Source organism: Theropithecus gelada, chromosome 2, assembly GCF_003255815.1.
Source record: "Theropithecus gelada isolate Dixy chromosome 2, Tgel_1.0, whole genome shotgun sequence".
Taxonomy (NCBI): Eukaryota; Metazoa; Chordata; class Mammalia; order Primates; family Cercopithecidae; genus Theropithecus; species Theropithecus gelada.
In genome coordinates this window covers 87,475,220-87,488,343 of record NC_037669.1, presented here as the reverse complement: position 1 = coordinate 87,488,343, position 13,124 = coordinate 87,475,220, and the positions used below count along the sequence as shown (strand labels likewise).

General features: G+C 41.1%; 1 protein-coding gene across 9 annotated transcripts in view; it reads right to left on the bottom strand.

Moving 5' to 3' along the window:
• PBRM1 (polybromo 1) overlaps nucleotides 1-13,124 on the bottom strand; it is a 149,138-nt gene that overhangs the window by 110,768 nt on the left and 25,246 nt on the right. For all 9 annotated transcript variants that reach the window (XM_025375914.1, XM_025375916.1, XM_025375920.1 and 6 more), the window contains 3 exons: nucleotides 9,702-9,818; nucleotides 4,180-4,248; nucleotides 768-866 (listed from right to left, as the gene is read on the bottom strand). In XM_025375914.1, the coding sequence (XP_025231699.1) occupies nucleotides 768-866; nucleotides 4,180-4,248; nucleotides 9,702-9,818 (285 nt within the window). The remainder of the gene's footprint in view (nucleotides 1-767; nucleotides 867-4,179; nucleotides 4,249-9,701; nucleotides 9,819-13,124) is intronic.

The window sequence follows — 13,124 nt, the reverse complement described above, 5'->3', positions numbered from 1 at the left end:
CTATCAACTGATGAATGGGTAAATGAAATACAGTATATCCCCATAGTAGAATATGATTCAGCAATAAAAAGAACACAGTACTGACACATGCTACAAAATGGATAAACCCTGAAAACATTACGCTAACTGAAGGAATCTAGTCGCAAAAAATCCCTATCACATATTTTATGATTCCATTTGTGTGAAATGGCAATAGGCAAACACAGAAATTGAAAATAGATTTGAGGTTGCTTAGGGCTGGAGAAACTGGGGGGACATAAAGGGCGACTGTTAATTGACTGGGGTGATGGCTGCCCAACTCCATGAATATAATAAAAACTATTAAAGTAAATACTTTTTTTTTTTTTTTTGAGACGGAGTCTCGCTCCGTCGCCTGGGCTGGAGTGCAGTGGCGCAATCTCAGCTCACTGCAACCTCTGCCTCCAGGATTCAACCGATTCTCCTACCTCAGCCTCCTGATTAGCTGGGATTACAGGAGCCCACCACCATGCCTGGCTAATTTTTGTATTTTTAGTAAAGATGGGGTTTCACTATGTTGGCCAGGCTGTTCTGGAACACCTGACCTCGTGATCCACCCACCTAGGCCTCCCAAAGTGCTGGGATTACAGGCGTGAGCTACTGCCCCCAGCCTAAATTAAATACTTTCAAAGGGTAAAGTCCATGGTATATGAATTATATCTCAATAAAGTTGTTATATAAAAATTATTGACCTTAAACTAGCTACTATTACCAAGGAAAACAGCAACAACAACAACAACAAAACTAACCTTGAATACTTGAGAGCCAGGCTCATTGTAAGTTTTGGCATTTTTTGCGAGGAGATCTATATCTTTGGCCATTGCATGAATACTTTTGTAGCTTCCATTCTACAATAAACAACAAAATATAGCAGTTCCTTTTAATGAGAGTTAATCAGTACAACCTTGAAAAAAAGAACCCCACATATTTCTAAATTGTCACCATATTCCAAGACTTCATTGGAAAGTACACATATGAACAATACGTAAAGTCATTTTCTTTTTTATAAATTATTACTGTATGCATTTATAAGTAAGTTTTTGAGATAGGTAGCAAAACCAGAGCTGCATTATTCTTTATAAAAATAAATTACAATTTTTAAAAAGTCAAATAAGGTAAAAGTTTTATTTTGCAAACACATAGTGCTTACTATGTGCCAAACACAGTTCTAAGTGTTTCATGAATACTAATTCTTTAAAGTGGATTTAATAGTGTGAAGCAAAACTCCCTCTAGTTACATGAACCACTTGGGGTAAAATATGAAATCAGTCCAGCACAGAGGCTAACATTTTCTGAGTACCTACTGTGTGCTAGAGTTGTCAGGTCTGAAGGCTCACTCAATCCAAAACAACCCAGGAATACTCATACAGTTGCCTAAATTTACAAAGGAAATGAAAGAGGGACACACTTTTAGGTAACAGGCACACCTGCCTAATGATAAGTACACAGAAATGAAAAAGACATGGTCTAGAGAGAGTAAGGAAACCAAACTGAGTGAAATGGAAGGTGCAGAAGGGTAGAACCATAAGCACAGGTAGGGTAAAAACGAAAGAGGCAGAATCCAGAGAGCCAGGCAAAGGAGTATAACTATTTGCCATGTGGGACTACCAACAACTACACATCCTTCTTATACGGAGGGAATCAGCATAGGTGTAGGGAGGGCTCTACCTCCCACAATGAGGATGAAAGTGGGCAGATGGTCACTTTGCCAGCAGCCTGGCAGCCAGGGCAAGGGGAAATAACCACAGGTCAGCTAATTCATGCTTAGGTCTAGAGGGACTAATGGAATGGCCAGGAATTCATTCCTGACTCCTGCAGGAATGGCAGGAATTCATTCCTGACTCCTGTAGAGGACAGTCTAGCAGTAGAGCAGCAAGTATCCAGGGACCACAGTAGCAAATGACAGTGGTAACAGCAATGGCACCACAAAGAGGCTGTGCATGATCTCGGCTGTGCCATGATGTTCCTAAGTTCTGCCTAGTATCCAAAGGCTAGTTCCTCAACCTTTCTTCTCAACAATTCTGAGCTATCCAATATGCTTTTCAAAAATTCTTTTTCCACTTAAGTTAGTCAGAGTCGGTTTTGTTCAACTGCTACAAGGAGCTGTGACATGCTTTAGCAGGCATTGGAAAACAAGTGAATTAAGTCTCTGAGCAGGGGACTGGCAGGAAGAAAGCCAAGGTCAGGAGGCAAGATATAGAAAGGACTAGAAAGCCTTTCATCAGAGAGGCAAAATAGATTATTCCAGTAATTTGGACATAAGAGGACAAGGACCTTGAATCGGGTGATGGCAAAAGGTGACTCTGAGACTTCTGGAAAGAAGAAAGGACAAGATAAGGCAAGAAGTCAAAAAGAGAAGACTGGGGCTGAGATAGAGATGATTAAAGATCTGATTCGATTTCCAGGATTATGAAAGCATAATCCTCCTACACACATGTTAGAAATTCCAGGGATTTAAGAGACTTGAGTCATTCTCAGGAGCAGTTATTGGGCTGATCTAAAGACCCGACGAGGCCTGGCATGGTGGCTCACACCTATAATCTCAGCACTTTGGGAGGCCAAGGTGGGTGGATCACTTAGGGTCAGGAGTTCGAGATCAGCCTGGCCAACATGGTGAAATCCTATCTCTACTAAAAATACAAAAATCAGCCAGGTTTGATGGCAGGCGCCTATAATCCCAGATACTCGGGAGGTTGAGGCAGGAGAATGACTTGAGTCCAGCAGGTGGAGGTTGCAGTGAACTGAGATTGTGCCACTGCGCACCAACCTGGGTGACAGGGCAAGACTCTGTCTCGAAAGAAAAAAAAACTCTAAAAAAAACAGATGATACATCAGGCAATCTGTATTTTATCATTCTGTGAAAATTTATCTGTGGTACCAGTAATTATATACTGTTACTCTTTACTACTCTCTTAGAATTTAAAGTCAAAGAAGTTTCTCCTTCCTGGCAAACCACAGTGTCTATCAGTCTCATTTCCCAATGACACTATGTAACACACTGTTTTCCTTTTTGCCTTACCTCCTAGGAGCAGCAAACTCTCCTTATCCTGGGAAGATCAGTGACTCACATTTATAAGGACCTCATGCTGTAGGTTCTATGTGAGATGTTTTATCTATATTATCATTAACCTCTATGACTCTGCAAAGCAGTGATACTACACGCAACATACAGCAGAGGAAGCAGGCAAATCACCTGACCAAAGTGACATAGCTGGTTAAGTAGCAGAGCTAGAAAAAGAACCATATCAGTTCTACTCTAAATACTCAATTTCTGGTACAATTTAGCTCTTTTTCCCTATACTTTCCCTTACTTCTAATAATCAAATTTTAAATCCTAGTCACTCAGTCACACAATTAATATTTATTAACCACCTACTCTGTGAAGAAACAGTAAGTGTAAAGGTTGAGAACACAGACTACAGCTAGACTGTCTGGATTCAAATCCTAGTTCTCCTTACTAGGCAGTGATTTGGGCAAATTACTTAACATTTCTGTGCTTCGGTTTTCTAACTTGTAAAATAGGAATAATAACAGTACTACCCTGTGGGGTTTTAAGAATTAATTAGCTAATACACATAAAGCACTTAAAACAGTGCTAGGTACATAGCAAGTCTATGCTGAGTGCTTAGTTGCCACTATTTATTGCTAGGGATACAGTGAAGGGGGAGGGTAGAGAAGGCCAAAGAGAAAAAAGTCATATCTAATTCCACTGACCTTACACTCTAACATCTGTTATGGGTAGCTTTTATTCTAACGTATCCTAAAGCTATTTGGAAGCAGATAAAAATAAACAACAGGTTACCCCATCTACCCTGATGTGATTATTATGCACTATATGGCAGTAGCAAAATTTCATGTACCCCATAAATATATACACCTGCTATGCACCCACAAAAATAAAAAATTAAAACATTAAAAATGAAAGCTTTTATCATAAATGTATCTTTTAATAATCAGAAATATCAGTAACCAACACGTTTTAACTTTTGTCCTAAGATGCAATCCAAAGCTACAATCAGTAACACTATTTTAATTTATTTACATGATTTGCTAATAACCCCTTACAGAGACAACTAGCTTCTGTTTTCTAAAAGCTCCTAGGAAAGATCATAGGCCAATCCGCTCTAAACCACAAACATTTATGTATGGTCATCTTCATACCTGTATCCTCTGGGCAATGGTCTTGAGATCTATAGGCTCCTTAATTATTGCATAATAATCTGGATATTGCTGGAAGACAAAAAGCCAGGCATGCTCAATAAGCTAATGAGAAGAGAAGGAAGTACACTGACAATCTGTTGTTCAAACAACCAGTTAAGTAGCTTTGTGAGATTCGAGGCTAAAGACACCGCTGTACAGCACGTTTATTACATCAGAACCATAAATAATTTAATTTTAAGAAGCTTCATGATCTATCCAACAGCATGGCATAGGAGTTAGAACTTGGCATTTGAGTGTTATTATTATGCAACTAGCATACAATTTAATGTTTTAAAAAATTCTAGGCTGGGGCTGGGTGTGGTGGTTCACGCTTGTAATTCCAGCACTTTGGGAGGCTGAGGCGGGCAGATCACCTGAGGTCAGAGATTGAGACCAGCCTGGCCAACATGGTGAAACCCCATCTCTACTAAAAATACAAAAATTAGCCGGGCGTGGTGACAAGCACCTGTAATCCCAGCTACTCAGGAGGCTGAGGCAAGAAAATCACTTGAACCTGGGAGATGGGGGTTGCAGTGAGCTCAGAGCATGCCATTGTACTCCAGCCTAGGGGACAAGGGCGAGAATTCATCTCAAAAAAAAAAAAAAAATCTAGGCAGGGCGTGCTGGCTCATACCTATAATTCCAGCATTTTTGGGAGGCCGAGGTGGGTGGTTCACCTGGGGTCAGGAGTTTGAGACTAGCCTGGCCAACATGGAGAAACCCCGTCTCTACCAAAAACACAAAATTAGCCTGGTGTGTTGGTGCATGTATGTAATCCCAGATACTTGGGAGGCTGAGGCAGGACAATCACTTGAACCTGGGAGGTGGAGGTTGCAGTGAGCTGAGATTGTGCCACTGCACTGCAGCCTGAGCAATGTGAGCAACTGTCTCAAAACAAAAAAAAAAAAAAAAAAAAAAAGAAGCAAAATTCTGGTCGGGCACAGTGACTCACGCCTGTAATCCCAGCGCTTTGGGAGGCTGAGACGGGTGGATCACGAGGTCAGGAGTTCAAGACCAGCCTGGCCAATATGATGAAACCCCATCTCTACTAAAAATACAAAAATTAGTTGGGTGTGGTGGTGGGCGCCTGTAATCCCAGCTACTCGGGAGGCTGAGGCAGGAGAATTGCTTGAACCTGGGAGGCAGAGGTTGCAGTCAGCTGAGATCGAGCCACTACACTCCAGCCTGGGTGACAGAGCAAGACGGTCTTGAAAAAACAAACAAAAAAAAGAAATGAAGCTAAATTATTAGCAACTTCTGATTTATCAAATACTAGCTCATCCCAAGAAGTGGAACATGTTGAGGAATGTCCTTGAAGCTTTCACAACCTAGATTCACTTACTGCCCTCAGCCTTTCCTACAGATTTTCTTACTTGGAGGAAATAACTGCAGTTGCCCAAATATCAAAAGTTGGTCTTATCAGATGGGAGAGGTTCAGGGGAAGTCAGATTGTGTTCTCCCAGCTCTTCCTACCTGTTCAAACCCTACCGAAGCCCAAACAACAACAAATCAGAAAGTCACAGCCTTCACTCAATTACTGGGCTGAACAGATAGATGATCTCTGTGTTGCTTTATCTCATCTGTCCCCTAAGCTTACCACTACTTTCTTAACCCTACTCCTTCCTTTACTTGGATCAATCTCCATTGCTGCCCCTTCTCTTCACCAGTTCTACTTCTGAGACAAAGTTCAGAGGACAAATTATGGCAAGGCCACCCAGCACGGAGTACAAAGTAACTCGAAGTCATCCAATCCCACAAATTCCCAATCTACCTCTCCCACACAGCCAGCCTGCTTGGGATGGACTTACTGACGAAAGGTGAAAACTGCCCTGCCTCTTTAGGTCTCAATTCTTGTTGTCTTTCAAACTGCTACACCCTGAGGGACCAATAGAAATCTGCTTTTCCCAACCAGTTCCTTCAAGGTGACCTTGAAGGGGGAATGGGGGGAACTAATCATTGATGTTTCATTGCCCCAAATCACTGTTGTTGATTTGACCATCACTGATTATCTCCTGAAGGGTAAGAATAAATCTTGAGCGAAGACAGTACTTCTCTTCTATTTTGCGTGTAAGTGTGTGTGGGTGAATGAGAGTGACAGAGAGCGAGAGAGAGAAAAAGAGACAGGGTCTCTTTCTGTTGCCTAGGTTGGAATGGTGGCATGATCACAGCTCACTGCAGCCTTGAACTCCTAGGCTCAAGTGATCCTCCCAACTCAGAACCCTCAAACAGCTGTGACCACAGGTGCACACCACCATGTCCAACTAATTAAAAAAAATTTTTTTGTAGAGACACAGTCTCAGCTACATTGGCCTCTCAAAGTGCTGGGATTACAGGTGTGGGTCACTGCACCTATCCTGCACTTCTTTTATAATTTTTTTATAAATAAAAATAAAATAAAATTCACGTAGTAACATAAAAGTTACCATCTGAGCCAATTTTAAGTGTACAGTTCTGTGGCATTAGGTACACTCACACTGCTGTGCAACTATCACCGACATCCACCTCCAGAACTTTTTAATCTTGCAAAATGGAAACTCTGTACACATTAAACTCCCCATTCTCTCCAGCCCCTGGCAACCACCATTCTAACTTTATGTCTCTAAGATTTTGAGTATTCTAGGTACCTCATATAAGAAATCATACAGTGTCCTTTTGTGACTGGCTCATTTTGCTTAACAAAATGTCTTTAGGGTTTATCCATGTAGGATGTTCCAGAATTTCCTTCCTTTTTAATGCCGAATAATATGCCACTATATGTATATGTCACATATTGTTTATCCATTCATTCACTGATGGACACCTGAGTTGCTTCCATTTTTAGTTATTGTGAATAATGCTGCTATGAATATGGGTATACAAATATCTCTTCAATACCCTGCTTTCACTTTCTTTGGAGTATGTATCCAAAGTGGAACTGCTGGATCATATGGTAATTCCATGTTTAATTCTTCAAAGAATCATCACACTGTTTACTCCTTTTCTTAAAATTTTAAGTCATATGGCCAATATTAATAATTATATCTTTCTAGTAAGATTCACACCTAGGACAGCAGTAGTCTGATGCTTTATTTCTAATGTTGTAACTATCCTACAGCTAATCAAGACACACCTTTACATAACTAGACTTAATAATGACTGATGAGGAAAGTTGCATGCTACTCATCAGTCAACAAGCATCTTGCATACCTATGACCACCCAGCATGGGGTACAAAGTAATCTGAAGTCATCCAATCCTTCGGATCGGGTTCCAGTTATAGACAGGAACACAAAGGTAAATACAGCACAGTCACTGTCCTCAAGAAATTCAGGGAGAAAAGGAGGTAGACAGAAAAGTAAATGATCACAATAGGGCTAAGTGCTACCATAAAGTACTTCTGGAAGTATACCCTTACCTAGAAATATAAGAATGCTAAGGCCGTGAAAATGTTTGCGGTTTCATAGGCTAATGTGAGTCAAATCTGTATGTTACCTATCTTTTGGATGTAAAGGCATAAGGAAGTCTGATACTTTTTAAAGGTCTCACTTGTTTAGAAAACCTCTTCCTTTTTCAGGTAGAAGAGTACCTAATTCATTTTTTCTTTTTTCAGCATCACCAGGAGATCAAAGAGAACTAAAAGGAGGAAGAACTCATTTATCTTCCTCTTACCCTGTCTCCAACACAATGAGAAATGCAACGTTTAGGCTGGGTGTAGTAGCTCATGTCTGTAATCCCAGCACTCTGGGAGGCTGAGGCAGGTGCATCACTTGAGGTCAGGAGTTCAAGATCAGCCTGGCCAACATGGTGAAACCTCGTCTCTACTAAAAAATACAAAAATTAGCCGGGTGTGGTGGTGCATGCCTGTAATCCCAGCTACTTGAGACGCTGAGGCAGGACAATTGCCTGAACTCGGGAGGCGGAGGTTGCAGTGAGCCAAGATATGCCACTGCACTCCAGTCTGGATGACAGAGCGAGACTCCGTCTCAAAAAAAAAAATAATAAATAAGGCTAAGTTAAGGTGCTTATTTTATCAATGAAGAATTACCAATCTTGGAAACAACCCAATGTCCACTGACAGATGAATGAGTAAACAAAATGTAGTAAGGCATGGTGGCACAAGCCTGTATACCCAGCTACATGGGAGGCTGAGGTGGGAGGATCGCTTGAGCCCAGGAGTTTGAGGTCAGCCTAGGCAACACAGCAAGACTCTATCTCTAAACAAAACCAAACACCCCAAAAAACTTATAAACAAAAGATATTATATATAAATAACAAAATGCCATTCAGTTTTAAAAAGGAATGAAATTCTGATTCAGGCTATAATATAGATGAATCCTGAACATATGCTAATTGAAACAAGCCAGTCACAGGACAAATATTGTATGATTCTTCTTCTATGATATACCTAGAATAGTCAAATTCATAGACAGAAAGCAGAATGGTGGTTGCCAGAAACTGGGAGAAGAGGGGAGTGGACTTGGTGTTTAATGGGTATGGAGTTTTGGTTTTGTAAGACTAAAAAGTTCCAGATGATGGTGATGGTTGCATAAAAATGTGAATGTACTTAATGCCACAGAACTGTACACTTAAAAATGGCTAAAACGATAAATTTTATGATACATATCCTTTACAACATAGTAAGAAACAAAAAGAATTACCAGTCAAAAAACAAAAAACATAAAAATAAAAAAAATAAAAATCACAACCTTCTGATCATGTAAAATGTATGTTTTGTGCTGCTGTGAGGAGGATCTCTTGGCTGCCTCCAACATCTTCCTTTTATTTATTTTTTGAGACGGAATCTTGCTCTGTCACCCAGGCTGGAGTGCAATGGCGTGATGTCAGCTCACTGTAACTCCCACCTCCCAGGTTCAAGCAATTCTCCTGCCTCAGCCTCCCGAGTACGTGGGATTACAGGCACGCACCACCACGCCAGGGTAATTTTTATACTTTTACTAGAGATGGGTTTTCACCATGTTGGGCAGGCTTGTCTCAAACTCCTGACCTCAGGTGATCTCCCTGTCTTAGTTGGCCTCCCAAAGTGCTGGGACTACAGGCGTGAGCCACTGCGCCTGGTCCAACATCCTCCATTTTTTTTTTTTTTTAAATTTGAGATGAGGTTTCACCCTTGTTGCCCAGGCTGGAGTGCAATGGCACAATCTTGGCTCACCCACTACAACCTCTGCCTCCAGGGTTCAAGTGATTCTCTTACCTCAGCTTCCTGAGTAGCTGGGATTACAGGCATGTGCCACCAGGCCTGGCTAATTTTTTGTATTTTTAGTAGAGATGGGGTTTCTCCATGTTGGTCAGGCTGGTCTCGAACTCCCAACCTCAGGTGATCCACCTGCCTCGGCCTCCCAAAGTGCTGAGATTACAGGCATGAACCACCACGCCTAGCCCAACACCTTCCTTTTAAACTTACTTTATTTATCAGTAATTAATAAAATTCTTGAAGTACTAAAAACAAAACACTGACATTTACCTGTTTTTAATTGCATCACTTACCACTTTAGAAGGCAGTTTCTGAAAAAGTTCGCTAATGAGACGTCCTGATGGATTTGTAGCTACAACTATGGCTTCAAGAAGCTGTTCCAGGATCTCCTTCAAGTAAGTTGGAGAAGACTGGTAATGTGGAGAAAAAGAGTACTTTGTAAGAAAAATAATAAAATGCTGAATATTCCATAGCTTCTAAAATTGTAAAGCTAATTCATACGAGCAACTTTTTTTTTTTTTGAGATGGAGAGGCTGGAGTACGGTGGCACAATCTCAGCTCACTGCAACCTCCACCTCCTGGGTTTAAGCAATTCTCCTGCCTCAGCCTCCCGAGTAGCTGGGATTTTAGGCGTGCGCCACCAGGCCCAGCTAAGTTTTATATTTTTAGTAGAGATGGGGTTTCACCATGTTGGCCAGGCTGGTCTCAAACTCCTGACCTCGTGTCCGTCCACCTCGGCCTCTCAAAGTGCTGGGATTACAGGCATGTGCCACTGTACTTGGCCAAAAAAGCAACTCCTAACCAGTACTTATTTTAACTCCAAATTTCAAGAATACCCCATGATGTTCTGATGCTGGACACATGTACTGTATCCCTAGAATAACCTATATGAACCTAATGAGGCTCCTTATGCTATTTTTGCAATGAAATCCCTTGTAGTAGGTCCTTTTATTGAAACTTTTTCTACAGTAAACATTGTAATGGCAAAGTTTAAGTGCTACAAATGTGAAATGAGCAACTGAGCAGGAGAAAACATGTCCCATAATAGTTGGTCATTTCTATATCTGCTGTTCACATCTATTGAAGTCTTCATATTCTTACAGGATAATGACTACTTACATAAAGTTGGGACTACATACTTTTCACCATGGGTCTAACAACTGAATTCAAATTAACTCAAAACTAAATAGCGATTAAGTAAATCAATGTACACCATTTCTGCTCTTTAGACTGACTGGTTTATACCTAGCTTAGTCACTGTTTCAACACAGGAAGTATATGCCCCAAAGAATACTTGACCAGGGAGGGTCCAAGTCTGAAGCAAGTTTCTAGAATAAGCAATGGAATGTCTCAGTCAAGGATTAAATGATGCTTCTAGTCCGAATCATTCTTTGTACATATAAAATAAAGAGTAATGGTTTTTCCTTGTTTAAATCATAAAAGTAAACGTATTCTATCTCAATACAACAGAAGCTCTTTTTATTTAGTATAGTCTCAATTTTAAGGTTCAGCACTTATTTCCTCACCACTCTGTTGCCCAGGTTGGAGTGAAGTGGCGTGACCACGGCTCATTGCAGCCTCAAACTCCAGGGCTCAGGCAATCCTCCCACATCAGCTTTTCAAGTAGCTGTGACCACAGATGTGTACCACCATGCTTGGCTAGTTTTTTTTACTTTTTGTAGACATGGGCATCTCACTATGTTGCCCGGGCTGGTCTCAAACACTTGGGCTCAAGTGATCCTCCAGTCTCAGCTTCCCAAAGTGTTGGGATTGCAGGAGTGAGCCACCGCGCCAGTCCCAAGAAAATCATCCTTGATTTAAACATTAGAAACCTGAAAATGTCTTCTCCCTCCATGAGAATCATAGAGCTATAAAGAGGCTTGGGGTCTGGCATGGTGGCTCACGCCTATAATCCCAAGCACTTCGGGAAGCTGAAGTGGGAGGATCACCAGAGGTCAGCAGTTAGAGACCAGCCTGGCCAACATGGTGAAACCTCATCTATACTAAAAATACAAAAATTAGCTGGTATGGTGGCAGGCATCTGCATTCACAGCTACTTGGGAAGCTGAGGCAGAAGAATCGTTTGAACCCAAGAGATGGAGGTTGCAGTGAGCTGTGATTGTGCCATTGCACTCCAGCCTGGGCCAAAGAGCAAGACACCGTCTCAAAAAAACAAAATTTGAAAGAGGCTTGGGAGGTATAAATGGGAACATACAAGATCCTCCCAATTTCTCATCAATTATGCACTACAGAAAGAAATATGGGCAAGTCCTAAATGTAGGCATTTTAATTTTTTGACTAGAGCCCTGAAGCTCTACACTAAGGGTGGGGCCTCTGCAAGCAGTGTTCTACTGAAGAAAGCATGGGTTGCTTCTCCTGCATTTATATGAGAGAGTAAAATTCCAGGAAATTCCTAATTTTAGCCTTCTATCTAGTTCCAATCACTTAATTACTTAAATTGACAAGGTGCTGAGGAACTATATATTTATATATCATATACAAAATATAAAATTTTACACATATAAAATATATATAATATACAGGAACTATATGTATATGTGTGTATATATATACAGACACATATATATATACATTTTTTTTTTTTTGAGACAGAGTCTCATTCTACCACCCAGGTTGGAGTACGGCGGCATGATCTCAGCTCACTGCAACCTCTGCCTCCCAGGTTCAAGTGATTCTCCTGCCTCAACCTCCCAAGTAGCTGGGACTAAAGGTGCCCACCACCATGCCCAGCTAATTTTTGTATTTTTAGTAGAGATGGGGTTTCACCATGTTTGAAACCAGGCTGGTCTCAAACTCCTGACCTCAGGTGATCTGTCTGCCTCGGCCTCCAAAAGTGCTGGGATTACAGGGGTGAGCCACAGCACCTGACTAGGAACTGTATTTTGAGACTCTAATAAGTAATTACACTTTTGAGAAATTCACCCATCACTGCTTCTCTGTGTTCCAGCAAAAGGTCTATGTAGATAAGTTACAGAAGAAAGGGGAATATTCCGCATTGTGCTTCTTACAATTTAGCTGTAGAAGAGTTCTGATCCCTTCTACTATTCTTTTTTTCTCTTTTCAAACATGTCTTTTTACTTTCTTTTTTCATTTTTTTTTTGAGATGGAGTCTCACTCTGTCGCCCAGTCTGGAGTACAGTGGCGCCATCTCGGCTCACTGCACCCTCCACCTCCCAGGTTCAAGCAATTATCGTGCCTCAGCCTCCTGAGTAGCTGGGATTATAGGCGTTTGCCACCATGCCTAGCTAATTTTTGTATTTTTGGTAAAGATGGGGTTTTACCATGTTGGCCAGGCTGTTCTTGAACTCCTAACCTCAAGTGATCCTCCCGCCTTGGCCTCCCAAAGTGCTGGGATTACAGGTGCGAGCCACTGTGCCTGGCCATGAAGCATGTGTTATTTATTTAGTAAATATTTATCAGCACTTACATGCCAGGTATAGTGTAGATATAAGGAATAAATGAACAAGAAGATACCTGCTCAGGAGCAAACATTCTGCTTGGGGGAAGAGAGAAAAAAAAGTAAACTAGTATGCTATTTCACATATAGTGACATTATAAAAACTGAAGACAACCCTGTGATGACAGGGTGGGGTAGGAGCTGAAAAGGAGGAAGGCAAAGCAAACAATTTAGATAGGGTGGTCAGGAAAGTCCTGTCTCAGTAGATACCACTTTATATGGTGTTAGAATAATAAAA